The 25,896-nt window shown below is 52.1% G+C and overlaps 3 protein-coding genes across 12 annotated transcripts; 2 read left to right on the forward strand and 1 right to left on the reverse strand.

Moving 5' to 3' along the window:
• The first annotated feature begins 18 nt into the window (after positions 1-18).
• Lmntd2 (lamin tail domain containing 2) lies at positions 19-5,894 on the forward strand. 3 transcript variants are annotated; one of them, XM_032891476.1, is made up of 14 exons: positions 19-264; positions 1,835-2,038; positions 2,126-2,278; positions 2,612-2,699; positions 2,820-2,975; positions 3,228-3,299; positions 3,397-3,485; positions 3,819-4,090; positions 4,319-4,409; positions 4,524-4,713; positions 4,789-4,908; positions 4,994-5,190; positions 5,357-5,603; positions 5,680-5,894. In XM_032891476.1, exons 2-14 carry the CDS (start codon positions 1,854-1,856, stop codon positions 5,809-5,811), a joined length of 1,992 nt encoding a protein of 663 aa, XP_032747367.1. In that variant the 5' UTR covers positions 19-264; positions 1,835-1,853; the 3' UTR covers positions 5,812-5,894. The 3 variants fall into 3 exon arrangements, with proteins under 3 accessions (XP_032747367.1, XP_032747366.1, XP_032747368.1); XM_032891475.1 differs by having other exon boundaries at positions 3,819-4,409; positions 5,680-5,891; XM_032891477.1 differs by lacking the exon at positions 5,680-5,894 and having other exon boundaries at positions 3,819-4,409; positions 5,428-5,597.
• Lrrc56 (leucine rich repeat containing 56) lies at positions 5,829-21,382 on the reverse strand. 7 transcript variants are annotated; one of them, XM_032891482.1, is made up of 14 exons: positions 20,912-21,382; positions 19,474-19,544; positions 17,722-17,909; positions 16,554-16,641; positions 15,241-15,301; positions 10,512-10,608; positions 10,237-10,437; positions 9,723-9,752; positions 9,569-9,647; positions 8,971-9,132; positions 8,830-8,894; positions 8,466-8,602; positions 8,117-8,256; positions 5,829-6,487 (listed from the first exon to the last, which is right to left on the reverse strand). In XM_032891482.1, the coding sequence occupies exons 3-14, from the start codon at positions 17,896-17,898 to the stop codon at positions 6,153-6,155; spliced, it is 1,572 nt and encodes a 523-aa protein (XP_032747373.1). In that variant the 5' UTR covers positions 17,899-17,909; positions 19,474-19,544; positions 20,912-21,382; the 3' UTR covers positions 5,829-6,152. The 7 variants fall into 7 exon arrangements, with proteins under 7 accessions (XP_032747373.1, XP_032747369.1, XP_032747371.1 ...); XM_032891478.1 differs by having other exon boundaries at positions 9,569-9,752; XM_032891480.1 differs by having other exon boundaries at positions 9,569-9,752; positions 20,802-21,382.
• A 140-nt stretch (positions 21,383-21,522) lies between these two features.
• Positions 21,523-24,614, forward strand: Hras (HRas proto-oncogene, GTPase). Of its 2 annotated transcripts, none has more exons than XM_032891489.1 (6): positions 21,523-21,670; positions 22,517-22,668; positions 22,868-23,046; positions 23,198-23,357; positions 23,452-23,541; positions 24,080-24,192. In XM_032891489.1, the coding sequence occupies exons 2-5, from the start codon at positions 22,558-22,560 to the stop codon at positions 23,512-23,514; spliced, it is 513 nt and encodes a 170-aa protein (XP_032747380.1). In that variant the 5' UTR covers positions 21,523-21,670; positions 22,517-22,557; the 3' UTR covers positions 23,515-23,541; positions 24,080-24,192. The 2 variants fall into 2 exon arrangements, with proteins under 2 accessions (XP_032747380.1, XP_032747379.1); XM_032891488.1 differs by lacking the exon at positions 23,452-23,541 and adding an exon at positions 24,352-24,614 and having other exon boundaries at positions 21,528-21,670; positions 24,080-24,205.
• The last annotated feature ends 1,282 nt before the right edge of the window (positions 24,615-25,896 follow it).

Here is a 25,896-nt window from a genome sequence, read left to right on the forward strand (position 1 = left end):
ATTGGCTCTCGGCCTTCAAGCCCCGCCCCACTGCATTCCATTAGCTCGGAGGCGTGTGTCTCCCGCCCTATACCCACTCCCATTGGCGGCTTTTCTCCCACCACGCCCCATTGGCTCGTTACTCGGTCCCGCCCCGGAGGCAACCAGGTGTGGGCGGGGCCCTGAGTAGGTAGGGGCAGGATCCAGTCGCCTGGGATGCTCACCTCTGTTGATCAACGCGGAAGCGCGTCCGCAGCTGCGTTCGCGCTGGGTTGATTGGCCCAGGTGAGATGTGTTCCCAGCTCCCGAGCAGCCTTCCTTAGCCGACTTTCTGTGTGCTGGTCTCCGCCCACAGAGAGGGCTTCTGACTGGAATCCTGCAACCCTGACGTGCACCCGAGCTCAACAGCCCTCCCTCACCAGCTCCGTAGGCTAGACCTCTTCAGCCCTGCTCCCTTAGGAATCTGTGACTGAGGACATCGGGGAAAAAAAGACCATGAACGCCCCCACCCGCCTCACTTCGTCCCATCCCCGGCTGCTACCCGAGGGAGGTGGAGTTTGGGGGCCAACTGGTCTAGGGGGCCCTGCACCCTGGTGGGGGAGGGGATCGTCCCTGAGGCTGACTAGGACAAAGACCCTGGGGTCTTTGTTTGAAGCTCCATCTACTCCCCTCCCCCAGTGGACCCAGTGTCCTCTACAGCAGACTCTCCCTGAAGCGGGCCCCTGCTTCTACATCTTCCCTGCCGTCCTGGTGGACTAAATCAAAGGCAGACCCGCTCTATGTGCTCTGCCCCAATCACAGAGCTGTGGGAGGGGGTTCCCAAACCCTTGTGCCTATAAGGAAGCAGATGGAAGTTTGAGGCTGTGGAAGACACAAGGTAGAAGGAACCTTCTGGGCTTCACTTCTGTTCTGAGGCAGAAGCAATGCCTTTCAGTGTTCACTAGTGGAACCACCATTGGGGAGAGCCCAGAGATGTGGAGATAGACAACAAGGAGATAAGGTTTTCAAGGGTTAGGTAGATGGCTATCAGACACAGCTTCACTTGTTGGCTAGAGTTAGCACAGCCATTCACTTCAGTCTCCTGTCCTCTACTGCCTCCTAATCACCTCAGCTTCCTAGGACTGACACTCTCTCTCTCTCTCTCTCTCTCTCTCTCTCTCTCTCTCTCTCTCTCTCTCTCTCACACACACACACACACACACACACACACACACACACACACACACACTTTACTCATAGGACACCATTGTTTTCCAGTACCAGCTTATCACCACTGACTAGGGACAGGTACTAGGGTCTGTATAGTTCCCTGGGCCTCCTTAGCTTAGCAAGGTGGGTAGTAATCTAGCTTACCTAGATTACCTAATTGGCACAGAATGCACTCATGGCCCTTGGGCTGTATCTCCCTGGAGGCTTCTGGTAACAGACCCCGCCCCACCACCAAAATCCATGGCAACAGTATAGAATGCTTCCTTTCCGGCCTTCTGTGGGTTTAGGCCTCAGGTGAGTGTGGTGGTGAATTCCTGGGCTGGGGGGCAGGAGGGACATGAATAAGAGTTTCAGGCAAAAGGTTAGCGCCTCTGATCTTAGCTCTAGGCTGAGGTTAAGAGGGAAAAGAGGGGACAGTAGGGAATATATGTATATACTGGGGATATGCTGCCCAGGAAGTGACCTGCCCTCTTAGCCTGAAACAGAGATGAGGAGATGAGGACACTTGTATGAGCAGCAGTCCTATATCCTATTGGGTAGTCACATGTAGGCCTCCTCAGAAAGAATTGGCAAGTGCTAACTGGGCCTCTGTGGTTTCCACACCTGGGACACAGGGCCCACTCCATTCTGCTTCCTTCCTTCCCAGCTCCTGACCAACATCGAGAATGGCCCCTAAGTCTTGCCAGGAGTCTGAAGATGAGCAGGTGTCCCCAGCTCCAGCAGGTGTACAGCCAGACAGCAGTGACTTAGGGTCTCCAGTTGGCACACCTGTGGCTAGAGTGGCTTCTTCCTGTCCTCAGAGCGCGAAGCTCTACACATCTACACCAATGAGCTGCTCTGTCAAGCAGCAGTAAGGAGGCAGGGGGTGGGGCAGCCTCCTGGGCTGGGACAGCCAACGGGGCCAGCCTGATCAAACCACAGGGGACTGGAATTTCAGGTTAGCCCCTGAAACCCTGGACCCACGTACCCTGAGGCTGTTATGGGAACAAAGAGAACTAGAGATCCAGGCACTTCGGTGGGCTGTTCAGAATGGCCAGAATGCCCGATACTACTACATCCTGCAGGAGGTGGCAGGGATTCCCCCTGAGCGGTCAGTGGTGAAACCCTCAGCCCAACCCAGGTCCTACCCTGCTGTAGCTCCTAATTTCTGTCTGACTCCTACCTTAACCACTAAGTCCTCTTCTACCTGACTGCTTCTAACTTTACTCCTTGCATGACTTGACACTTTGAGTAAGTTAGTGTGCTAGAAATGTAACCATACCCCCTAGTATATAGACCCCTGCCCAGACCTGTTAGGGTTTAATCTGCACTGGCCTGTTATATGTCCCTTCAGGGTTTGGTGGCTGTGGGGCCTCCTTCACTACTAACCTACTCTTGGGAACCCTCGCTTGACCCAGACTGCTCAGATTGCCCCTCCTACCAGGGACTCCAAAAGACAAGACAAATTCCTGCGGAACCAGGTCCAGAAGCTTACCCTGGAGCTGAAAGCACAGAAGGAACAAGCCCAGCAGGTGAGGGGGTGGGATCAGGGAACAGGGCAATGACTTGGCAGGCTGTAGTTACCCACCTAGGGTTGGTCTGGAAGGTGGGGCTGCTGGAGGCCTCTCTCACTGGCAGAGACTCTTCCTCAGGAGAAACAGCAGTTGGAGGAGAAACTGCAGCAGAACCTCTCTGCAATGCAGCAGCTGGAGGCTGAGCTTCAGTCCTTTCAAAAATCATGCCTTCTACAGCTAGCCCGTTCCTCTTGGGTGGGACGCACGCTGAGGTCTCAGACTGGCAGTGTGGAGGTGAGTTTGTGCTCCTGACTTAATATCTCTCAGGCACCCCTCCCGCTCCACTCCTTGAACCGTGGTGTGCTTCTGTAGGCAGGTTTCTTTGTTGGGGCTCCTGGCCTGCCTGAGAAACCTGTCTCCCTTGAGATGTCTCCACAAGAAGCAATCCTCATCTAATATATGTACAGTGCTGTTAAGGTAAAAAATGAGAGGCCCAGTCGGGGAAGGGGAACCTCTTTCAAGCTAGTCTGTGGTTCCTTCTTGTAGGTGGTTACTGCAGAGGTTCTAAGGGACGTCAGTGACTCTTCTCAGTGTGCTGAGGTTCCCAATACTGGGGAGGTGAGCAAGACTTGTCACAGCAGGCATTCCACATGTATGATAAGGTCTCTGAAGCCCTACAAGGTGGGGGAGCCACAAACCTCTTATTTCCTGCCAGGGTTTCCGGTTGGAGGATGTAGATTGGAACAGCATTGCCCACCGATATCCCAACCTCTTCTCCAGCTTGAGTTTCCATTCGGATCAAAAGTAACTGCATTGGTCAGGGAGTCCCCAGAGGACAGGGGGAGGGAGGACTTGGCTTGACAGACGTGGACTAGTTGTCACTGCATCCTTAAGTGTCCCCAGCCAAGTCATGTAACTCCTAAGCCTCAGCTATGATGCGTAGTATATAGAATGGGTTCAGAACAAGGGAGGAGCTCCAAGGTCCTAATTAATGTTATTAGTTTACCGTTGCTGAGTCTGACTCCCGAGTAGAATACACACGAGGGTTCCCATTGCCTTGGGGAGGCTGGCTGGGGTTTGGGGCATGGGCCCTGGTTCTAGGAGCCAAAGTAGCCAGTGAACACATCATGGTCCCAGACTGTCCCAGCCCCCGGCCTCTGAAGTGGATGCCTGTGACTCGGAGTGTGCTACCAAGCACACAGAGAAACCTACCAAGACCCTGGAGTGGAGCGCCTTGCCTTTGGTGGACACCAGTAGCTCGGAAAGTATCGAGTCTGACATCAGCAGCAGCCAGATGGTTCTGGATTCTGGAGCAAAGAAGACGACTGGCCACCCACCCCAGGGAACAAATTTAGCTGCCTCTGAGCAGATGCAGGAATGCACAAGGAGCGTCAATGGATACACAGAAGGTGGAGTTGGCTGCATCTCCCTTTCACACTTTAGCAACCTCTCATCTCCTCTCATCTCTGCCCAGAGTCCTGTTCATGTCTTCAGCCCCCAGGGTCCAGCTGCTTCTGCCCAGGATCTGAACCCAGTGTTTGTTTCCCTATTATGCAGACCCTTGGTCTGGCCTCTCAGGGAACATCTCCCAGACTCTTTCTCATGTTCTTCCCCTCATAAAGGACTTCTTTTTCTAGATCTTCATAAAAGCTGGTCGCCCTCATGTAGCAAGACTGTTTTGGAGTCCTATACGGACCTTCAGCACCCATATACAAGACCCCAGTTGAAGTGAGGGCTGCTCAGCCATGGGCACACCAGGAAATGTGGGAAGGACTGTATGAGGGGGGCTTACTGGGTGGATGGAACCCCTCTTCCCTACTCAGCATCCCCTTCTGGCTCCAGTCCATTTGGCTGCTGCTTGAAGATTGCTGCTGTCAGCCACCGAGAGAAGTTCATCCGCATTATCAACCAGTCACAGGCAGAGACAGTTGACCTGGGTGGCTTTGTCCTGCAGCAGCTTGTTAGGGACTTCCCTGTGTGCATGTACCGCTTCCCACCTGGTACTCTGCTAGCCCCGCAGCACCACATCACGGTGAGCCCTGCTGCCTGCTAGCCCACATTACCTTGTCCCACCCACACTGCTCCTTAGTACCTGGCCTTTCCCTAGGTATGGGGCGAAGGAACCAGCAGAACCAAGAAGCAGCTGCCAGTGTCCTCAGGCCAGGACCCTTTCCAATTCCAATCTAGCCGAGGCTGTGTGACGATGCTAGTCAACCCCCAGGGACAGGTCAGTGCTGACCCCAGCCACAGAGTTGAGGAGCCGGTCAGCCTCACCCAGTTAGAGTCATAGACATGACCTGATGGCCTTGTAGGTCCTCAGCGAGCATCAAGCTGTACCCTGTGTGACTCTGGGCTCAAAGATCTTCACCGACAACACCGACTGGTCCATTGACCGCTTCCCACTCTCAGAGTCCGAGCCCAATGTTGACCCTGGTGAACAGCAGTATCAACCTTCATCACCACAGAAGGGTCGGGCAAAGGTTGCTGGGGCCAGGCACAAGAAGCCACGGTAGGCGCAAGCCTCTGATTCTGCTTTCCAAAACGTGTCCCTTATTTCCCTAGGCGCGTTGCCTTGGACAAGACTCCTACCCTGGCTTATACTATCTTGCATTACACCTGCCCTCCTTTGTGTGGAAGTGACCAGGATACTTCTCAGGTCTTTCCTATATCTCCAGGCCAGGGGTTCGTCAGCAAAGGCTCTCCAGCACTGGTGGACGGAGGGCCTCACGACCTCTTCGCCCCACAGAGACCCGGGATATCTTGCCACTCCTAAGCACCCGAAAGCTTCTTCCCTTTGGAGAAGGTCCTGCACAGCAGGAAGGTGTGAAAACTGAGCTATCAGAGCTCCTGCCAGTGATCCCAGAGTGTTCCTCGAGAGTGTGTCTTGAGGACTCACTGGGTAGGCAGGAGCGCAAGGTCCAGGTGAGTGTGATGCTGTGACCCAAAACTCTTTGATCTGCCAGTCTGCATGACTCTTAGGCTCCAGTGTTTTCTGCAGGTATGCCGGAAAACTGTGGACCTGAGTTGCCCCATGGTGGCCCTGTCAGTACAGAGCACAGCTGAGAGCAGATATGGCTTCCGCTTCCTCTGCTATCCTCCCATCACTGAGGAATTGTGTCGGCGGTTGTAGGTCAGCCAGGCCAGGCAGGCAGTGCCAGCTTCATAATTTATTGAACCAACCATTGCTTATAAAGTAAAGCACATTTCTGCATACCTGAGAGTTGAAAATGATTCGCTTGGCTTTTACAAAGGTTATATGGTGTCCCAAGAGAAAGGAACTGCCCCACATAAGGGAACCTGCAAACCTTCTCAGGATGGTTGTGCCATTTTGAACCCTAGGATTAGCAGGCTCAGAATTTGGGCCATATAGATGACCCAGAGTCCTGGGACCTCTAAAAAGTCCAGCCCCAAGTTCACCCACTTCATTTTGGCCCCACCTAGGCCAAGAGATGTCAGCAAGGGAGGGCTACGCTAAGGGAAAGGATGGGCTGGAGGGATAGGGTTCAGGTGATGGAGGCAGTGGAGCCCTAGAGGACAAGTTGCCGGGCCTAGTGATGGCTTGGGATCTGGACATCCCTGGGCTCGATGGCTGGGGTCTGAGGACACCTCCAGGGCTCTCAAGGCCAACCTCTCACCCAGGACAGACCCCTCACCCAGGCTAGGCCCCAAGCTGCCCAGGACTCTCAGCCTACGTCCTCTGAAGGGTAGGTCTGCAGATCTCCCCAAGGAACTGATGCCTGACTCAGGTGGCATTGGGTACTTTGGGGGAGAAGGGATCAAGTGAAAGCCTGATGTCCTGGAAAGTTCTAGAAAGCAAGGAAGAAAACAGCATGTCAGAGAGTATCTGTCAGACAAGGTGGGGGAGTGTTAGTTGGTGCCCATCCATAATTTTGCCGCCTGGAGATGGTGGCAGGCTAGGGTCAGTGTAACCATAGGTAGAGAGGATTTCAAAGTCCTTTGTGGTACCCACAGGTGGGTAGCATCCCTTTCCCACCAGGCTACCTCCCTTTGCTCTGCCTCATCTGCTTCCCAGAGAAATATGGCTTCAGTCCTGTGGCTAGTTCTAGGGCAGTGATTCTTAACTTATGGATTTGACCTCTTCAGGGGTTGCATACCAAATATTCTGCATATCAGATATTTATATTATGATTCATAACAGTAGCTAATTAGTTGCAGAGTTATAATGAAAATAATGTATGGTTGGGGGTCACCAAACATAAGGAACTATGTTGCAGTATTAGGAAGGTTGAAAACCACTGTCCTATGGCAAACAAAGTGCCATGAGGCCTGGCTCTGGCTCAGGTCATCTGAACTTCATCCTTGAGTACGTGTTCAGCCCCAAGTGCCTACTTTTTTTTTTTTTTCCTTTTCTTTTTTTTCGGAGCTGGGGAACGGAACCCAGGGCCTTGTGCTTGCTAGGCAAGCGCTCTACCACTGAGCTAAATCCCCAACCCCCCCTTTTTTTTTTTTTTTTGAGTGCCTACTTGCTTCTGTAATAGTTTGAAGTAGGCGGCTAGGGTTGCACAGTGCCTTTTAGGCCTAACATCTGTAGCAGGAGATCCAGACACAGTTCCAGTCAACCCTTCTGCTGGTCACCTTTCTACTGCCCTTTAACCTGTGTAGTTCTTGTCCATTGGGTGGTCAGCTGTTGATCCTCTCAAGCCCCTCTTCTTGCCCACTGCCAAGCACCAGGCAGTCTACAGAGGGGCAAAAGTGTGGTGTTTGGTCCTCCAGAAGGTCATTGACAACCTTGCTTTTCCTCTTTTTGTCCATTTCTTTTTTTTTTTTTTTTTTTTGAGCTGGGGATCAGACCCAGGGCCTTGCACTTCCTAAACAAGCACTCTACCACTGAGCTAAATCCCCAACCCCTTTTTGTCCATTTCTACAATGTACTTCTCTAAGGCTTGCTGGGTACGGGTCTCCTCATCTGCAATCACTCTGATTCTTTTGGAAAGGGTTCTGCCTGGCTTAATTTGTATCCCAGGTCAGTCCTGCCTGGGTTGAAGCCATTGAATGTTCCTAACCTTCTCTCTCTTGGTCTCCTGGTGGTTCTGTTAGCCACTTTCCTATCCCTGGATTCCTGGCAGTTTCTCCTGAGAATTGTTGTCTGTTTCTGAATACACTTGGCCACCATGAGGCTCTCAACAGATGCTTGCCTCTGGACTTGCCCTGCATCCTCCTTTGTGGAATGCCTCCCTCTCTCATTTATTAGCCCAGGAGCCCTTGAGGTATCATAGTGTGAAGGAGGAGATGGGATGGAACCCAACTCTAGGATTTGAAACCCAGCCGTCCCTATTTTGCTAAGAAGAGGATTATCTTATGTGGCTCCTCCCAAGCCTAGCAAAGGAAGGGGCTGAACTCTATTATTCTGCGCTGAGGTGGGGATATCCACACCCAGGTGAGGGATTAGGTTACTCTTAGGCATGGGGTAGTACCTGAGGCCAGGCGTAGCGGGGTTAGGGAAGTCTTGGGTCCAGTCTGGTCTTCCTGGTCTATAGGAGCCTTCTGTGGGTCCTGGGCCTGGACATGAGTAAGTCTTTCCTGTTGGAACTCCAGCTGTCTTTGGAGAAGAGGACTGAGGTGGGGAAAGGGGAGAGCTGCAACCATGTCTGTCTCAGACTCAGACCCAAATGACCATCATACTGGGATGGATCACTGGCCTGTGGCTCCTATGGTTGTCCTGGGAGACCAATGGCTGCTCAGCCATGGAAGCTTCCATCCCAGATGCCCCCCACACCAGACAGGATGAAAGATGGTAGGGCTGGTAGGGAGAGGGGCACCAACCGCAGGCCAGGTTCCCTCCAGGCCCGAAGCCCAGTCATGGACAGGTCACAGCTTTCTGCAGGGTCAGGCCTTAGGGTGGAGGGTCTGATGGCCAGATCTGGCCTATGTGGGGGCAGCTGTTCCAGGGGTGCCCATTCCTAGGGAGGGAAAGGGCTAATATGGGGACCCTGACCCTGGAATGGGAGGGCCAGAGTATGGGCATGCCAGTTGTCCTGTATATATATATGGTGGGGGGAGCTCTGGGTGGTAGTCTAATTCAGAAGAAGGACTTGGGTATATTGTGGGGTGAAGACAATAGGTGATGGTCTACTTTGGGAAAGGGGGCTATAGTCCTTGCCTACTTTGGAGTGTGGGAAAGGCATACCTGGTACTGGTTTCTACGTTCCCGCAGGCCTTTGGTGGGGTTCCCACAGAGAACTTGACCAGGACCTGAAGAAGAGGGTAAGGCTATGGTTTGGGGTCAAGGTACTACAGGGTCAGCTCTGGGACATATAGGTTCAGTTACCATGGGTGAGGTTGCTGGCATGGTCTTCTGCGGCTGGGTTCTCAGAAAGCAGACCTTCAGGCAAGGGGCCCCCAGGGACCAGCAGGGACAAGGCCCATGGCTGGGTCTCAGGCACAGGCAAGGTTGGGTCAAATTTCCGAATGGTGGCTCCATGGGAACACTCTGTCCAGGGTTAGAATCAGAGGTGACTGGGCTCATGCTAGCCAGCATGCTTCAAACTCAGACCACAGAGCACAACCCTGTCATTCAAGAAGCTGTGTGACCTAAGGCTGGCCTGTGATAGTTCCCTTTCCTTCTAGAAAGATCCACAGCCTCAGACTCTCCTTTCTCTCAACATAGGAAAGGGGAAACCAACTGTTGCTGCTCATGGGGCCATTGTGCATGGACCTGGGGAGATAAGGCTGGGAAAGGAAATAAAGTGCCGTCACCCATCTCTGCAAGACCTGGGGAACTAATGGAGGCCTTTTTCTTGGGGTCCAAGGAAGCCTGTCCTCTTGGGGTGCTGGTGGAGTCCTGTCTTCCTGGAGGGCTGGTAGAAGTCTCTTCTGGAGTCGGGGTGGGGCATAGTATGGACATCTGTAGTAAGTGTCTGGCCTACCCAGCCGAGGCAGGAGAATGTCAAGCACGTTGCCTTCCTTGATGGCCTCCTTCACCATCAGCCAGTCCTGGCTCAGCTTCTGGGGAGCAGGCAAGTTGGTGCATGTGGTGGGTACCTCATCTAGGATATGGAGCTGGGGGATGAGCTTCTTTACCTCTGCTCTGTAGTTGTAGTCCTGAGGTGCCTATAAGGAGAGAGTTGGGGACAGTAGGCCTGAGTCTAGTGGGCCCTGTAGGTCAACTGTTTCCTGGGACTCCCTCTTCCAGACTGCGATGAGGAGGGGCAAAGGAGACAGGGTAGTGTTACTGCCTCATCCTACTAGAGCCTAGGGCCTGCGGGGACTGGGTTTTCATCCTCTCAGAATGTGTACCTTTACCCCTGAAGCCCATAGCCAAGGTTCAGGGGAGCCCTCTAGCATGTGGAGCTGATTGTGAGCTAACACCAAGCAGAAGCTATTGAGGTACACAGTGAGCTTGGAGCACGTGTGGACTTCGTGGGGTGCATGTGGATTCACCTGCTGTAATTTCAAAACAGGCTGTTTAGGCCTCCAGCGGCAGACGAGATAGAGCTCACAGAGAACAAGCCAGAAGGTACAAGTGAGCCTAGAGGTCCCCATTCTGTGGAGGCACCTCCCAAATATATGCTGATTGGGTGTTCAGCACACACACCTTGTTAGAAGGGCCAGGGTCTGGCTTCAGGCACACTAGATTCCCCTCCAATGTAAGTGTGGCCAAGCGTGGGCACAGCTGTAGGTACCGCATCTGCCCCAGGTCCTCCACATTGTTGCCCTCAAGGTCCAGCACCTCCAGCTGCTCCAGCAGACACAGTGGGCTCAGGTCCGAGATGTTGTTGTAGGAGACATAAAGTTCCTGAGGGCCACATGGGGGATCTCAGCTGGGGTCTGAGCTGATCTCCATTCCTTGCCCCTAAGTGTTAGACTTACCTTCAGTGCCAAGAAGGAGCCAATGCCATCCAAGTCAGTCAGGCCACAGCGAGCCAGCCACAGCACCTGCAGTTGGCCCAGAGAAGTGCCCAGGTCTCTGCAGAAGGCAGGCAGAGTGGTGTGATGGTTAATCTTCAATGTCTACTTGAATGGAGTTAGAATCACTTAGGAGACACATTGGGAGCATGTGTCTGAAGGCATTTCCAGAAAGATTTAACTGAGGAAAGATCCACCCTGAATGTGGGTGGCATCTCCTCATGGTCAGGGGTCCTGAAGAAAATAAAATGGGGGAAGGGAGAAAGCCAACTGATTGCTGGTGCTCCCTCCCTTTTCTGCTTTTTAATCTGTTCAAGTGTGAGCAAGCTTCCACTTCCACAGATAGGAGCTGCGCCTGCTGCCATGCCTTCCCTGCCTTGATGGCATCCCCAAAACCACCAGCCAAATAAGCCTCTCCTCCCTTAAGTTGCTTCTTGCCAGAAGCAGGGATTTAGCCACAGCAGCCAACAGAAAAGAGTAACTACCGTAAGTGGTCAGTGCTACCATGGGCTTGTCTTCAGCCAACAGTAGCCAATGCCATGCTATCACTCTGGCTGCCCATAGGCACAGGGATAGTTGTGACTTGCTTGTGGTAGCTTCCAGCTTATGGGCTACAGAGATCCCTACTTCCCATCTTTCCCTGCTGTAGCATCCTGGTGTATAGTTAAAATATGTTCCCGGAGAGCACAGAAGTCCCTGGAGTGTTGGGGCCTTTTCCCATACATGCTGGGTGATCAGCACCCACAGCTTGTTAGAAAAGCCAGGGGCCAGCCTCACACAGACCAGACTGACCCTGAGGGGCTGCTTTCAAGCTCTACCTGCTACCTGTGGCTTTCCCTCCCACAGTGGCCTACTATACACAGGGGGCCTCTTTTCCCTGAAATGTACACAGATTCTGTGTCAAAGGATCTGCCCTTGCTCTCTTGCTGGGATGTTCTTCCTATAACACTGAACTGCTCTTTACCTGGTAGTACAATTGCCACTGACCTCAGGCTCCATGAACTACCGCTGTTTCTAAGCCCCTTTGCTGATGACTCACTCCCACCCACCAGATAACCCCCGGGGCTTGTTTTCTGCTGTAGCTCGGGTTATACCTTTACTTTTAGTCTTTGTCCTTCAACGTAAAGATTCAGCATTTACTCAGTCAGTTGCCTTAAATCACCATCTTTTTCTTTTTAAAATTTGTGTGTGTGGTGTGTGTGTATGTGGTGTGTGTGTGTGTGTGTGTGTGTGTGTGTGTGTTGTGTACACATTTGTGTGGGTGCTTATGGAGGGCAAAAGAAGATATCAGATCCCTTGGGGTTAGAGTAGCATGTGGTGCCAAGCCACTTGATGTGGGTACTGGAACTGAATCTAGGCCCTCTTAAGAGCAATGTGTGCTCTTAACTGCTAAGTCATCTCTCCACCCCTCCCTTCCCCCTTTCAAGATGTTCTCAGTCTGTAGCCCAGGCTGGCCAGGAACTTGAGGCAGTTTTCCTGTTTCAGCCTATTAACACAGATATGTACCACCACACCAGCAATCAAATGACTAATTGTCCCTGGAGAGAATTTGTTTCTGGCGACTCTTTCCAGATAGTCTTCATCAGTTGGCTCTCGCAGACCCCTGCTGCTTCTGCTGGTATGGCCACTTGGCAATAATGTCTTCCTGCTGCTGAGAACAGTGCTCCACCTTCTGCCTTTGGGTATCCCCTGGAAGTTTGAGGAAAGCCTCCATGCCCCCTTTTAAGAGCAATTTGAAGCTGAGTGGTGGTGGTGTATACCTTTAGCCCAGCACTCAGGAGGCAGAGGCAAGCAGATCTCTGTGAGTTCAAAGCCACCCTGGTCTACAGAGTGAGTTCCAGGACAGCCAGAGTTCTACAACTTTGTCTCAGAACCCCCCCACCACACACACACACACACACACACACACACACACACACACACACACACACACACACACGAATTCTATTTCTTTTGGTGGGCCACATATCCAGCTAAAGATGGATTCTTACTGTTGTGGAGGAGTAAGGATTAGGAAATAGATTTTTCCATACCCTGTGATAATAGGAAAACTATAAAAATTCTTAGAGTTGATAGCAAAAAGTAAAGCATATACCATTTGTAGAGTTTTGTAACAGACACAAAGTAAAGTCTAGATTTTAAAATGGACTTAGCAAAAAGTTAAAATTGCCTGGTATGGTGGTATACCTGTGTTGCATGTAGCTCAGGAATCTGAAAGAGACAACATTATGACCTCAGCTCAAGGCTAACCTGGGCAACCTAGAGAGACCCCCCCACCCCTGCCACCGCCAATTATTTTAAATAAAACAAGATGGGTGTGATGGTTTATGCCTTTAATCCCAGCACTCTGGAGGCAGACACAGGTGAGTCTCTCAAAGGTAGCTGATCTACAGAGAGAGAGAACTCCAGGACAGCCAGGATATCCAGAGAAATCCTGTCTCAAAAAGCCAAAAAGCAAACAAACCAAGCCAGGAACTGTGGCTCAGACTTGTATTCTCAGCATTTGAGATGTAGAAGCAGAGACAGGAAGATGAAGAATTCAAGACCAGGTGCTGGAGAGATAGATGATGGCCCAGTGCTTAAGAGCACTGGCTGTTCCTCTAGTGGACCAGAGTTCAATTCCTAGCATCAACATGGCAGTTCATGACAATTTAAAACTCCAGTTTCAGGGAATCTGACACCCTCTTCTGGCCTCTGAGACTTACTTGAGACTGTTTGAAAAAAGAAAAAAGTTGGAGGATTAGAACTGAGGCAAGTCCTTACCTCATGGAGAAGAAACAATAGCAAAGCCAAGAAGGAAGGATGAGGTCAAGAGAAGGGTGAGTTGTAACAAGCAGAAAAGGTTAACAGCCCAGAGTTGATTTTCTAACTGGCAAGACTAATGAAGGATGAAAATTCAGAAAGACAATGCAGATACAATGCATTTGAACAGAGAATCAGGATGGCCACAGCAACAATGTGAGATGATAAAAGACCACTATGAAGCATACACCAACAGCGTCAAGCCTTGACAACGTTGTTACTGACAGAAACAGAAAACTTGGTTCAAGAGCTAGGGAGATGATGGCTAAGTGGGTAAAGTGCCTGATGTGTAAAAATGAGGAACTGAATTTGGATCCCTTGCACCCACTTAAGCCAGGTATAGCAGCACAGACACATAATCAAAGCACTGGGAGGCAAGAGGCGGGAGGTAGGTTGATCTTAGGAGTTCACTGGCCAGCTTACCTCATTGAAACTTCCTGAGTACTGCAATTAAAGGTGTTTGTTACCATACCTGGCATCCTTCATTTTATTTTAGGTGCTTTCTTTTAATAACCCTTTACTGTTCTTTGAGATAATGTGTTCACCTAGACCTAGAAAACTTCTCTGTTAATCTGGAGGAAGAGACATTAGCTAGAATATCATGCAACCCCAGGTCCTGGGTCTTCTCTAGAAAGGTGTGCTGGTCTCCAACACCACATGGCTCCTAGATGCAGAGGAATTTGTTCTGCTCCATGATGCAGAGGCATCAGCTCTCATATCTTTCCTGCATCTATACATCTTCATTGTTTTGCTGAACTCTGTTTAATGCTTTATTTGTTAAACAACAATGTAAGGAAATCAACTGGAAACAACTGGATGCTACACTCGGAGTCCAATTCAGATAGTGAAAAACTTGAGAGAAAATGAGAGCAAGATGAGAAAGCCAAAGCAGCAGTGTGTGTGTGTGTGTGTGTGTGTGTGTGTGTGTGTGTGTGTGTCTGTGTGTGTGTGTGTGTGTGTGTGTGTATGTTTGTCTGTGTCTGTGTCTGTGTCTACTGCTGTGGATTGAATCCAGGAGCTCATGTATGAATGACAAGCACTCTACCAAATGAACAACATCCAGCCTCTTTCTAGAATTTTGACTGGAATCTCCCTCCTTACACTTCTAGGCTTGGGCAGCAGCATCTCACAAACACTTTTGTTCAAACTACCAGTCTGCTGGTACTCTTGGCTTTGTTCTTTCTAGTCCAGTGAGAAAGAACTACAAGGTGGCCTAGCATTTGGAATGCAATGTTTTAAGCTAGTTCTTGAGAACTCTGAGAACACTAATATTCTTGATATTTCAGTCCCTGTTCAGGAGAGATATGTTCTTCTGGGTCTAGCCTCAAGTGGAGGATCAGCTTGGAGGCAGCTCCTACCTTCTCTTTTTTCCCCCCATCTCCTGGCGCCTAAGGTATAGTTAATGCCTGGGCTGCATAAGGAAGGAGTGCTGGACACTCTTAAGTCTAGACTGGTTTGAGGCGGTCTCCCAGAAACCCCTCACTTTAATGGAGGTCAGAGAACTTGGCCTACCAACCACAGGACCTAGTATGACCACTGTGAATAAGTCCCTGGCTTTGGTTTTCCTATCACTCACAAGTGACAGATGCCTCCTTGTGAGGGCGATAAAGAGGTTCTTGCCTCACTGTAGGGTGCTAGAAATAGGAGTCAGGGATGCCAAGATACTTGGAAGGCAGGATACCTGGGACCCACCCATAAAGGATCTTACCCCAGCAGTCTCCCCTCTCCCCCTTCCACAGAGCCCACACTGGAGTAATGTCTCTAAAACCATTTGATAGTAGCTTTCACCCTCCAAGCATCAGCAGGGTAGAGCAGAGTCTTGGGAATAGGGGCAGCCTGCCACAGCTGAGTTCCAGGCCCAGCCCTTGCTTGCCCTAGACCAGGCTCTCACCTGAGGGAGCCCAGGCAGCTGTGGTTCAGCTTCAGTTGGATCAGGTTAGGAAGGTGCATTCCTGTGGACCACAGGAAGGAGAGGTTGGCCTGGCCCCAGCAACCCTGCCCACCTCTTTGCACTGTCTTCTGCTCCCCATCCTCCCAAGAGGCATCAACATCTGAGGGGCTGTTCACAGGCCCATGGCCTCTTCTGGCTCATAGTGGGGCTGACTCTGTGGGTCCTCTGAAGGTATTCTGAACCTTCTCTTCCTTTCACCCATGTAGAGGCTAGCACAGGTAAAACACGTGCAGAAGGTACACACACTGACAAACCTGGCTTGAAGAAGTGGAGCCAGGTTGGCATGGGTGGTTGAACCCTGAGCATCTCCCCTCATGGACTCCCAGGGCCTGAAGCACCCCTCCCCCCCCAGACAGGTCTTTCACTATGCAACAAATTAGGTAACAAGTCTCAGGAATGCCCTGCCAGTGTCCCTAAAGCTCCAGAAGGCTCCCATTTTTAAAGCTTCTTAGGGTGAAACTCTGGGCCTCTGAGACAGAATACATGAAAGATGAAAAAAGGGGTGTAGGGAAGCCTACAAGGCCCCAAGGAAGAGCAGGTGTCCCTTGATCTCACAGGTGCACAGAGATTCTACACGGAGCTGTCAAACACTTATATGCAAAACTGAAAGCCAAGCTAACCAGGATGGGCAGTGTTTAACTTCACTTGTAATCAGAGAAAAGCAAACAAAATGCCAACCATCCTGAACACCAAGAATCTTTCCTATCGGAATGCTTTTGGTGAAATCTGTACAAGGTCTGTGACATAGACAAGTGTCCTCCACCTTTGTACTCAAAGTACTTAAGATAATGCTCTCCTCAGGAAGTGCACTACAGCATTAGCAAACAAGAGGGGCCAGATTTTAAAAACATGGTTTTCAGGGATGTGTGTGTGTGTGTGTGTGTGTGTGTGTGTGTGTGTGTGTGTGTGTGTGTGTTCATCATAACATTTGTACACTGTATCTATAAATTCCAAATCATTTCCAAATATGCTCTGGGAGTACTTTGCATGGGAGCACAGTACCTTTGCTATTTTGCCATACTGGTACTGCGGTTTGGTGTGGTCCCTCTGAAAAGTCATTTAAGAATATAGACCCCAGGCTAAAACTTCTAAACTGAGTATGGATCTTAGTTCTAAGGTCCAGCCTTAAGGAAAGAGACATGCTGCCCAAGATGTTTGCTAGCTTTTCATTTACAACCAGGAAATACAATGGACTCATTGAAAGGTCTAGCTGTGATAGTCACAGGGGCATGGGTGTGACCAGCGGCTCTCACCGAAGTTCCCCAGGCTGTTCTTACGGGTGTCCACACACATCTCCAGGACCCTCACCAGTTGGAGGTCATCTACCTGGGCCAGGGCCTGCTGCAGAAATCATCAGGTGTCACTCCAGGCTCTCTCCATGCTCTTGGCTGAGGACTCTGTAAAGGTGCCTACTGGAGCAGGTGGAGGTGCTCCCTGACTCATCCAGGTTGGACTTTCCATAAGAGTTTGGCTGGTGGACATGACGTGAGCAGAGACTGTAACTGTTTGACTATCAGGGAAGGAGTGCTGCCAGGGAAGGGCCTGCACTTGGGGTGCCAGTCTCCAGATGAGACCTTCAGAACAGACCCAACAATGCAGTTGGAGCCCAGAGACCTGCTGAGCAGCATCCAGCCACAGCATACCTGGACCAGAGGACATACAAAAACACTCACGCTGGAAGTCAAGGCACGGGGGCCTACTGGATTGTCTGTTACAGATGGACTAGACAAGACATTTTTGTGTGTGGAATGCTGCCATGGTCTCTTAGGACCCTGGGCCACAGCCGCTATGGCATCAGTGGATACGTTGGGGAGCACGTGCAAGTTCTCGCCTTGTAGGTAACCAGTTATTCTGAGGAGGTCCTGGGCGAGATTCCCTCCTTCATGGTGGCCAACCGTGAGTAGGTTGCAAACTCTAAGTACTGAGAGCATCAGAGTCGCCCAGGTGGACTCTACAGAACCCGAGGACTCAGTGATGGGGAGAGACAATGGTCTCTCACACTAGATTTGGAGGAAAGTCTTTACCTGCGGCCAAGGTAGTCAGTGTACCAGGGCACTCTACCTCAGGCAGGCTGAGAGGAGACAGAGGAACTCTAGCCTTGGTACGGGGCCATGGACCATGACCAGCTGCCCTTCCAGCATCCCACTGTGCCACCTCTTAGTCCTCCCTGTTGCAGTATTAGCTCTTGAGTAAGAGACTTCTTGTCCGCTTGAGCACAGGCCTCAACCAATAGTTATGGCATCCTAGCCCAACAGTGCCATCTGTGGTCTCAGTGCCTGTCACTTGGGGTTGCTGGCAGGGACTCTAAGGGTGGAAAGGCAGGGGGCACCTAGTGGAGGGAAACCTAGATATCAGCAGAAAGGGTACCAGGATGTCACGTCATGCAGATCCATGGCGGAGTCTCGGGCCCCAATCACTTACCAGTCGTGCAGGGGATAGATGCTCCTCCACCCGCCGCTCCCTGTAGATATCCCCATGGCTGCCCAGTCTCTTGTTTTGTGGTTGGGGGTTGTTTAGGCCCTGCCAGCTCAGCTCCCGTACCCGGATACTAGCTGTGCCTGGTCGAGACCCCTGGGATCCATCCCAGGCTGGGTCCATCCACGTCCAACCTGTTAAGAGAGGCAGAGGGCAAAGTCTCCTTTATAAGGTTCTAGTTTACAGCATTGGCCCACAAAGCCACTAGATCATCTCTGATCTCCCATCAGCTTCCCAGCCTGATTAGGCCTGGCCTGAGGGGCTTGGGGCAATGTCAATGATGTCAATGGTCTAGATAACTGGATAGCACACATCCCCGCCCTAGTTTCAGCTCTTTTGGGCAGGGGGGCTGATACTGTCCCTTTGCTTTCTAAGAAAAGATGTATTTATCCAATTTACAATTTGTGTGTGTGTGTGTGTGTGTGTGTGTGTGTGTGTGTGTGTGTGTGTGTGTTAGTGTATGAGTACATGTGTGTGTATGTATAGGCCAGAAAACAACTTTGGGTGCCATTCCTCAGGTGACATCTTCGACTTTTTTTTTTAAAACATTTTTTAAAGATTTATTCATTTATTATATATAAGTACACTGTAGCTGTCTTCAGATACACCAGAAGAGGGCATCGGATCTCTTTACAGATGGTTGTGAGCCACCATGTGGTTGCTGGGAATTGAACTCAGGACCTCTGGAAGAGTAGTCGGGTGCTCTTAACCACTGAGCCATCTCTCCAGCCCGACTTTTTTTTTTTTTAAAGATTTATTTATTTAATGTATGTAAGTACACTGTAGCTGTCCTCAGACACACCAGAAGAGAGCATCAGATTCCATTACAGATGGTTGCGAGCCATCATGTGGTTGCTGGGAATTGAACGCAGGACCTCTGGAAGAGCAGTCAATGCCCTTAACCTCTGAGCCATCTCTCCAGCCCCCCATTCTTCGACTTTTGAGATAAGGTTTCTTACTGGCCTGGGACTCACCAAGTAGGCTAAGCTTTGTCTCCACAGTGCTGGCATTTTAAGCTCACACTACCAGGCCCGGCATTTTGTATGATAATTTTGGGGATCAACCTCAGGTCTTCATGATTACAAAGCAATCAATTTGCTGTCTGAGCTATCTCCTTGGCCCCTGGTTCTATATTTGTTTCCCACAGTGTCCACACAACAAGTACTGGCTCCGAGCTTTGCCATCTGGGGCTTCGCAAAGGCTGAGCTGGGACTGGAAAGCTAGCTCTGTGGTTAAGAGCACTTGCTTCTTTTGCAGAGAACCTGTGTTTGATTCCTAGCATCCATGTTGGGTGGCTTACAAATGCCTGTAACCAAGGGATCAGTGCCCTTCTCTGGCCTCTGAGGGCATTACACACACACACACACACACACACACACACACACACACACACACAAACACACACACACACGTACGTACGTGCACACGCACGTGCTTATAAGATAAAGAATTTTTTTTAAAGGCTGTGAAGCTAGGATACTGAACAAGATGCCCGTAGTGACCAGCAGCAAGTAGTTACTGACAGTTCCCTGGGCTGCCCCAGACCATGGCTGTAGATCTGCCTTCATTAGTGGTCTCTTGAGTCTGGGTTCAGGATCAAGATAGCACACATTCCGGTCCCCAGCTCCGGAAAAAAAAAAAAAAAAAAAAAAAGATAGCACACATTCCCTTTGACCACACATTTCTCTGACTAAGTACCTGAAGGTAGCTGGCTCCTGCTGTAGGTCAAACATCCGGGCAAGGGGGCCACATGTGTCTACATGTAACACCTGTAAAAGAGAATTAGATTAGCTTCCTGGCTAGGCCACTGTGCTCTGTGGCACCTGAACTGATAGCACCCAGAAGCAAGCAGTACAAGAATGGGGGGGTCTTAGGTGGGGGTCTGGTCCTGAACTCCCTGTGACCCTTCCAATGGAGGATGAAGTTCATATAATGAGGATCAGCCAGGGTCCCTCTAGATCACCCAATGCAAATGAAGACATGATCCAAATCCTACTTCCCCTCCTAAAGGGGTATGTGCTTGTCAATCATCTTCTGTAAGCCCACCTCTCCTGTACTCCTTCCCATACTTTTAAGAGTTTTTTCAGGGGGTTGGGGATTTAGCTCAGGGGTAGAGCGCTTGCCTAGGAAGCGCAAGGCCCTGGGTTCGGTCCCCAGCTCCGAAAAAAAGAACCAAAAAAAAAAAAAAAAGTTTTTCAGGTGCCTCTACACCTCTGGCAGGAAGCTCATATACAGTTTCTCCTTAAACATACAGAGGTCTGTGTTTGGCCCCAGATCTTATACTCAAGAGACAATGACTAGAGTGAGAACTCTATTCAGAACATTAAGTATCCTTTCTTCTTGGTCATCCTCCGGGTTTGTCCGATCCCTAACTCCTGTACTCTTATCTTTCCCAGACACATTTTTCTAGTAAGAGCGATTCCCTTCCACTGCACTACATGATTTATTGCTTACTCTGTCCTGTATGCCTTGTCCCACAAGACGTGGGCTGCACTCCTCTGCCCAGGTTCCCCCTAGCACAAAGGACATGAAGAGGTGGTGCCAGGCTCTCACCTGAGAGGTGGGCTAGGGTGCCCAAGACTTGGGGCGCAGCCCTGGGCCCCTCCACCGCGGCGGTCGCTCTCTCAAGTGAGGGCTTTTATATTTTTATCACCGCGGTGGGGTTGCGGACCTGGCGCCATGGCAACGGGGGCGGGGCTCATTTGAATACCCAAATATTCGTGAGCCGCGGGCATCCGGGGCTCGGGCAAGATGAACTCCGCCCCCTAGCAACGGTTGCCGGGACACGCGGCAGATCCGGTGGAAGGACTCCCTAGAGTAATAAGAGACAAGGCGGAAGGCTGAACACAGTGAAGACACTCACAGTGGTTCAGAGAGCCGCCCATGAGAGGCTTCTGGCCAGCTCTCGGTTATCAGCCTGCTAGCTGAATAGACCAAGCCGAGCTTGCACCCCGGGCGGCGACCGAGGTGAGCGTGCAACCTCAGGCCTGCACCAAACCCTGTCGGTTTTCTGAGGATGTGCTTACTCGTTTCTTTGAAATTTCAAAAAGTGTTGAAAACATGTCATTTGCGTCTGACACAGATGTACCCTACTTGCTTGAGTGGGTGGAACACTTCATTTCGCCCCAATACCAACTTTTCTGACTTTCGGGGTCGTTCTTCAAGTGGACGCAGTATGAGCTGCTGCAGTGTTGGGACCTCGAGTTTAGGAGAGGTAGGGGGTCTTCTCCAAAGCACGAGGAGCGCGGTGTGATGGGCCGACGCTGCCCCAGGATGGAGCCTTCGCTCCACCTCGGCCTACGGCAGCTAGGGGTTCGGGCGAACTCTGTCTTCCTCTGGTATTCCGCGTCCGCGGTGCAGACTGTCCTCGACTCCAGGACCCGGTCGGAATGACCTTTCCGCTCCTGGGCCTTTGGGCCTTTGGTGAGGCTTCAGGGTAGAGGCTCTTTGGCAGGCTCTCTCAACGCGACTCGAGCGTACACCAGTTTCTCTCCGGAGGAATCCCAGGCTCGTAACCACTGTCTGGGTCTCTCTTTTCTGCACCTAAGAACTAGGAATCACTGTTGACTGCAGCACCCAAGTTCCGACACCGCCCTCCCACCTAGGCTCCTCCTAGCAGCGGCTTCTGACGGATGGGTTGCTCAGCCAATCATAACAGGTGGCGGTGGGGCGGAGTTCGACCAATCATCGGCGGCCTCGAGTTGACGGACGGGCGCGGGGCGGGAGCGGGCAGGGGCGAGCGCGGGGGCCCGCCGTCCCCGCCGTCCGCGCCCGGCGCCCGCAGCCCGAGCCGCACCCGCCGCGGACGGAGCCCATGCGCGGGGCCCAGTCGGCGCCCGTCCGCGCCCCCGCCCTGCCCCGGCCCCGGCCCCGGGGGCAGTCGCGCCAGCAAGCGGTGAGTGCGGGCACGGGGTGGGGTGCGGGGCGCAGGTGATCGGTGGTTCCTTGCTTCTCTCGGCCCGGCAGCGTGCCTAGCGTCCGGCTGCCCGCCTCTGCGGCCGGGCTCGCTCTGCCTGTGGCCGTCCTCTCAGCGAGGCGCCGCCCGGGCCTCCGGAGACTCTGCGCCCCGCGGCCATCACGCTCCGGCCTCGGGGCCACAAGGACACCCGCGTTGGGCCCCAACCAGGGCCTTCTGCTCCCAGCTACTCCTCGCGTTCCTGCAGTCACCTGCTTCCCACACCCTCAGCTTTTTTTTTCCCCCCTCTGTGAAGGCTCCCTGGCCCCTTGTGGAAGGTTTGTCTTAGTGGAGGGCAGGGTCCTTCTCCAGCTACCCTTCCCCCGCTGCCGGGACCGCGCCTGGCATGCAGTAGGCGCTCAGTAAATAGTTGTAGGTTGCACCCACATGCCGGCGGGCCGGAGCCGGTTGTAGGCTGGCATTGGCCTGCCTGGGCACGCTGAGGCCGCCGTGGCAGGACCTGTTTTTTGGGGGGTGGCCTCAGCCCTCAGGCGCCTCCAGTTGAGAGTTTCTGCCTACCTAGCGACTTCTAATTTGGGTGCGTGGTTGGGAGAAGCTCTCAGCTGTCAGCCCTGCCTTGGGGGCCTCTCCCTGCTTCCTCACACAGCCATTAAGTGCTGTTGGAGGAGGGTGGGGGTCCTCCCTTTTCGAGCTGGAGGTGCCACAGGTGATCACCCGGGCCACTGGCTTGCTTGCCTACTCAGTGCTGGAGAGAGCCCTTGGGTTAGGCATCTATTAGCAGTCTCAAGTGGCTAGGGCCTGGCTAAGTGTGATTCTCATTGGCAGGTGGGGCAGGAGCTCCTGGATTGGCAGCCCCTGTAGAAGCGATGACAGAATACAAGCTTGTGGTGGTGGGCGCTGGAGGTGTGGGAAAGAGTGCCCTGACCATCCAGCTGATCCAGAACCATTTTGTGGACGAGTATGATCCCACTATAGAGGTGAGCTCTGACTGACTACCTGCCAGAGGTGGGCTCTGGCAGTGGTCATGGTTTAGAGTCCCAAACAACCAGGTCTTGAAGTTGGTATGGGTCTGACTCCTACCTGATCCATCAGGGTATGAGAGGTGCAAGGGTAGGCTGGCTCTGTGGATTCTCTGTCTAAGAAGAGGTAGGACCCTTAAGCTGTGTTCTTTTGCAGGACTCCTACCGGAAACAGGTAGTCATTGATGGGGAGACGTGTTTACTGGACATCTTAGACACAGCAGGTCAAGAAGAGTATAGTGCCATGCGGGACCAGTACATGCGCACAGGGGAGGGCTTCCTTTGTGTATTTGCCATCAACAACACCAAGTCCTTTGAAGACATCCATCAGTACAGGTGAGCCACCTATGGCTAGCCCGTGAGCCCATGGCATACGTGAGGAAGGTTCTGTGTGCACACTGAGGCTTTATGTCTTTTTTTGAATGTCCTGGACACAGTCAGGCCTGCAGTCTGCTAGCTGGCTCATATACACCCCATCCCCCTCCAGGGAGCAGATCAAGCGGGTGAAAGATTCAGATGATGTGCCAATGGTGCTGGTGGGCAACAAGTGTGACCTGGCCGCTCGCACTGTTGAGTCTCGGCAGGCCCAGGACCTTGCTCGCAGCTATGGCATCCCCTACATTGAAACATCAGCCAAGACCCGGCAGGTGAGCTTGTTCCCCTCTCCACAGCTAGTCAAGGATTCACCATGCCCCACCCCAGCCAGGGAGCAGAGCTCATCGCCCCTCTCCCTCAACACAGGGCAGCCGCTCTGGCTCTGGCTCCAGCTCCGGGACCCTCTGGGACCCCCCGGGACCCATGTGACCCATGTGACCCAGCGGCCCTCATGCTGTAAGTCTTCCAGACCGCAGGGCTGTGAGGGAGGCAAGGGCCAGGGTCTGGGCTTATGCCCTAAAGTTCTGGGTTAACATAGCTCCAGGGCAGGATGGGGTCCATGGAGAGAGCTGCCCTGAGCCAGGCCGGAGCGGTGACCCAGGGGCCTAGTTCTTCTTGTCTCCAGTGTCCTATGGAGATTTGCTATTTTAAGCCCTTAAGTGTTGTTAGGTTGTTAACCTTGAGACATACTGGGGGTCTGGGAGAGTCTGAGTTAAGTGGCTCTGACTTTTCAGTGGTATTTAGGAGTGAACCTACTTAAAGAGAGTGGCTCTGACTTTTCAGTGGTATTCAGGAGTGGACCTACTTAAAGAGAGTGGCCTGTGCTTTTTAGATGGCCAGAGCCCAGCTCCCTATTTATTTTGGTTTTGCAGCTGAGGAAGGGAGCCTCCAGCATTGGGGTGTTACCTGATCCAGTCAGGGAGTTTCTTACCCAGAGAGCAGAGCACCCCTTTCCTCCTCAGAGTCCTCTCTGATCCAGTCCCTCTGTTCCCAGGGTGTGGAGGATGCCTTCTACACACTAGTACGTGAGATTCGGCAGCATAAACTGCGGAAACTGAACCCGCCTGATGAGAGTGGCCCTGGCTGCATGAGCTGCAAGTGTGTGCTGTCCTGACACCAGGTGAGGCAGGGACCAGCAAGACATCTGGGGCAGTGACCTCAGCTAGCCAGATGAACTTCATATCCACTTTGATGTCCCTGCTCCCCCAATTTTGCCAATCCCCCTGCCTGCAGTCAGTCATGTCCTTTGTGCCCGTCCCGGCACAGGCTCAGGACGTGGAGGTGCCGGATGCAGGGAGGAGGTGCTGTCGGAAGGAAGGAAAGAGGAGGGAAGGAAGGAAGCGATGCTGGAGCCAGTGCAGTCCAGGGATGGTGGACAGATGTGCCCAAGACCTTCGCATGGACAATTTGAACAGACTGTCATGAACTATCCCTGCTGCCACTGGCACCCAAGTCCTCCGCCCCTCTCAGCTCCCTTGGGCGCCTATGAGGGCACATGTTGAATCACAGTAAATTATTTGATGGTCTTGTCTTGTCTCTGGCTGGAAGTAGGAGGTGTAGTGCCTGTGGCCTCACAGAAGATACTGGGGACCTGGGATCTATCATCTGCCTTGTTCCTGTTTCTAGAAGAGGCTGGGGAGGCTGGCCTGGGACCTGGGACTGTGCAGCCCTTCTCTTCTGCCTGCCTCAACTGTCTTGTGTTTCCTGCAGAAAGTTATAAGTAACACAAGAATAGTCAGGTGATATGAAAGGTGACCTATTGTCCTTTAACTAATGGGAAGAGGACGGCTTCGAAAGTAAGGGGGCATCCCTTGTCTCCAGCAGAAAACATGTCTCCTGCATTCTTGGGCCCATAAAATAAATACAGCCCCAAGGATTACAGTGTGAGACCTGCCCTGCCCCAACATCCTGCAGCCCTCTGACCAGTGGTGGAGATCCTAGGACTCTGGAAATAGGGACCTGATATTTTCTGTGTACCCTCAGACCTCTGTCTGACTGGTGCCTAGGAGCCTGCCAAATCTCAACTCCCTGAGTGGGTAGAAACTGCTTCACTGGTTTCTGCCATTTCTCTGAGGTGTACAGATGTTCTCCAAGTCATCTATATAGGCTTGCGAGGCACATACAGGTCAGATAGCCGCTCACTGCTCCCAAAGGGTGTGCCATGCTAGTGCCTCATTCTAGCACTAGTCATGACTACAGGAGGGTCCATCCACTTATCCTGGTCCTCATCCTGGCCACTGAGGCCCATGGTGGGTGCCCTTTACCCTCTCCAGACTCAGGTGGAGTTGGGTGAACTCCCTTTCTTTAGGACACCTGGAATGTAAGGAGGCTCCAATAGACATGATATAGAGCCTGCTACTGAGTGGTTGGCCAGTGGGACCCTACACTTGCTCTCTTCCACAGCAGCCAAATGTTCAGCTTTCCTTGTCCACATGTATTTGAGGCTCCTGAGGTATCATCTGAAGCTTCAATGACTCCTTTGGAGCCTTGTTGGTCATGAACCCAACGTGGGTTGGAGATAGGGTCTGCTATGCTAGGAGTTGTCTTTGGCCCTGTTTGGGAGTTTTAGCAGGCTGGGTACATTCTGGGCTGTGATTGTAAGGGTAGACAGGAGCTTAGTGTTCCTGTTGGAAGTAGTAGGGTAGAAAACATGGGGCAGAGCTTCTGGGGCCTAGGCATGCCTGCCCTGGGAAGGGACTCAAACTAGAGTTAACATGGGAAGCATAACACACTTTACCCCTTACTCCATAACAGGCCTGATGGTACTTCAGTTTTTGCCCAACCTGAAGCAGCAAGTCCTACAGAGAGACT

The sequence above is a fragment of the Rattus rattus genome, chromosome 2, assembly GCF_011064425.1.
Source record: "Rattus rattus isolate New Zealand chromosome 2, Rrattus_CSIRO_v1, whole genome shotgun sequence".
Lineage (NCBI taxonomy): Eukaryota > Metazoa > Chordata > Mammalia > Rodentia > Muridae > Rattus > Rattus rattus.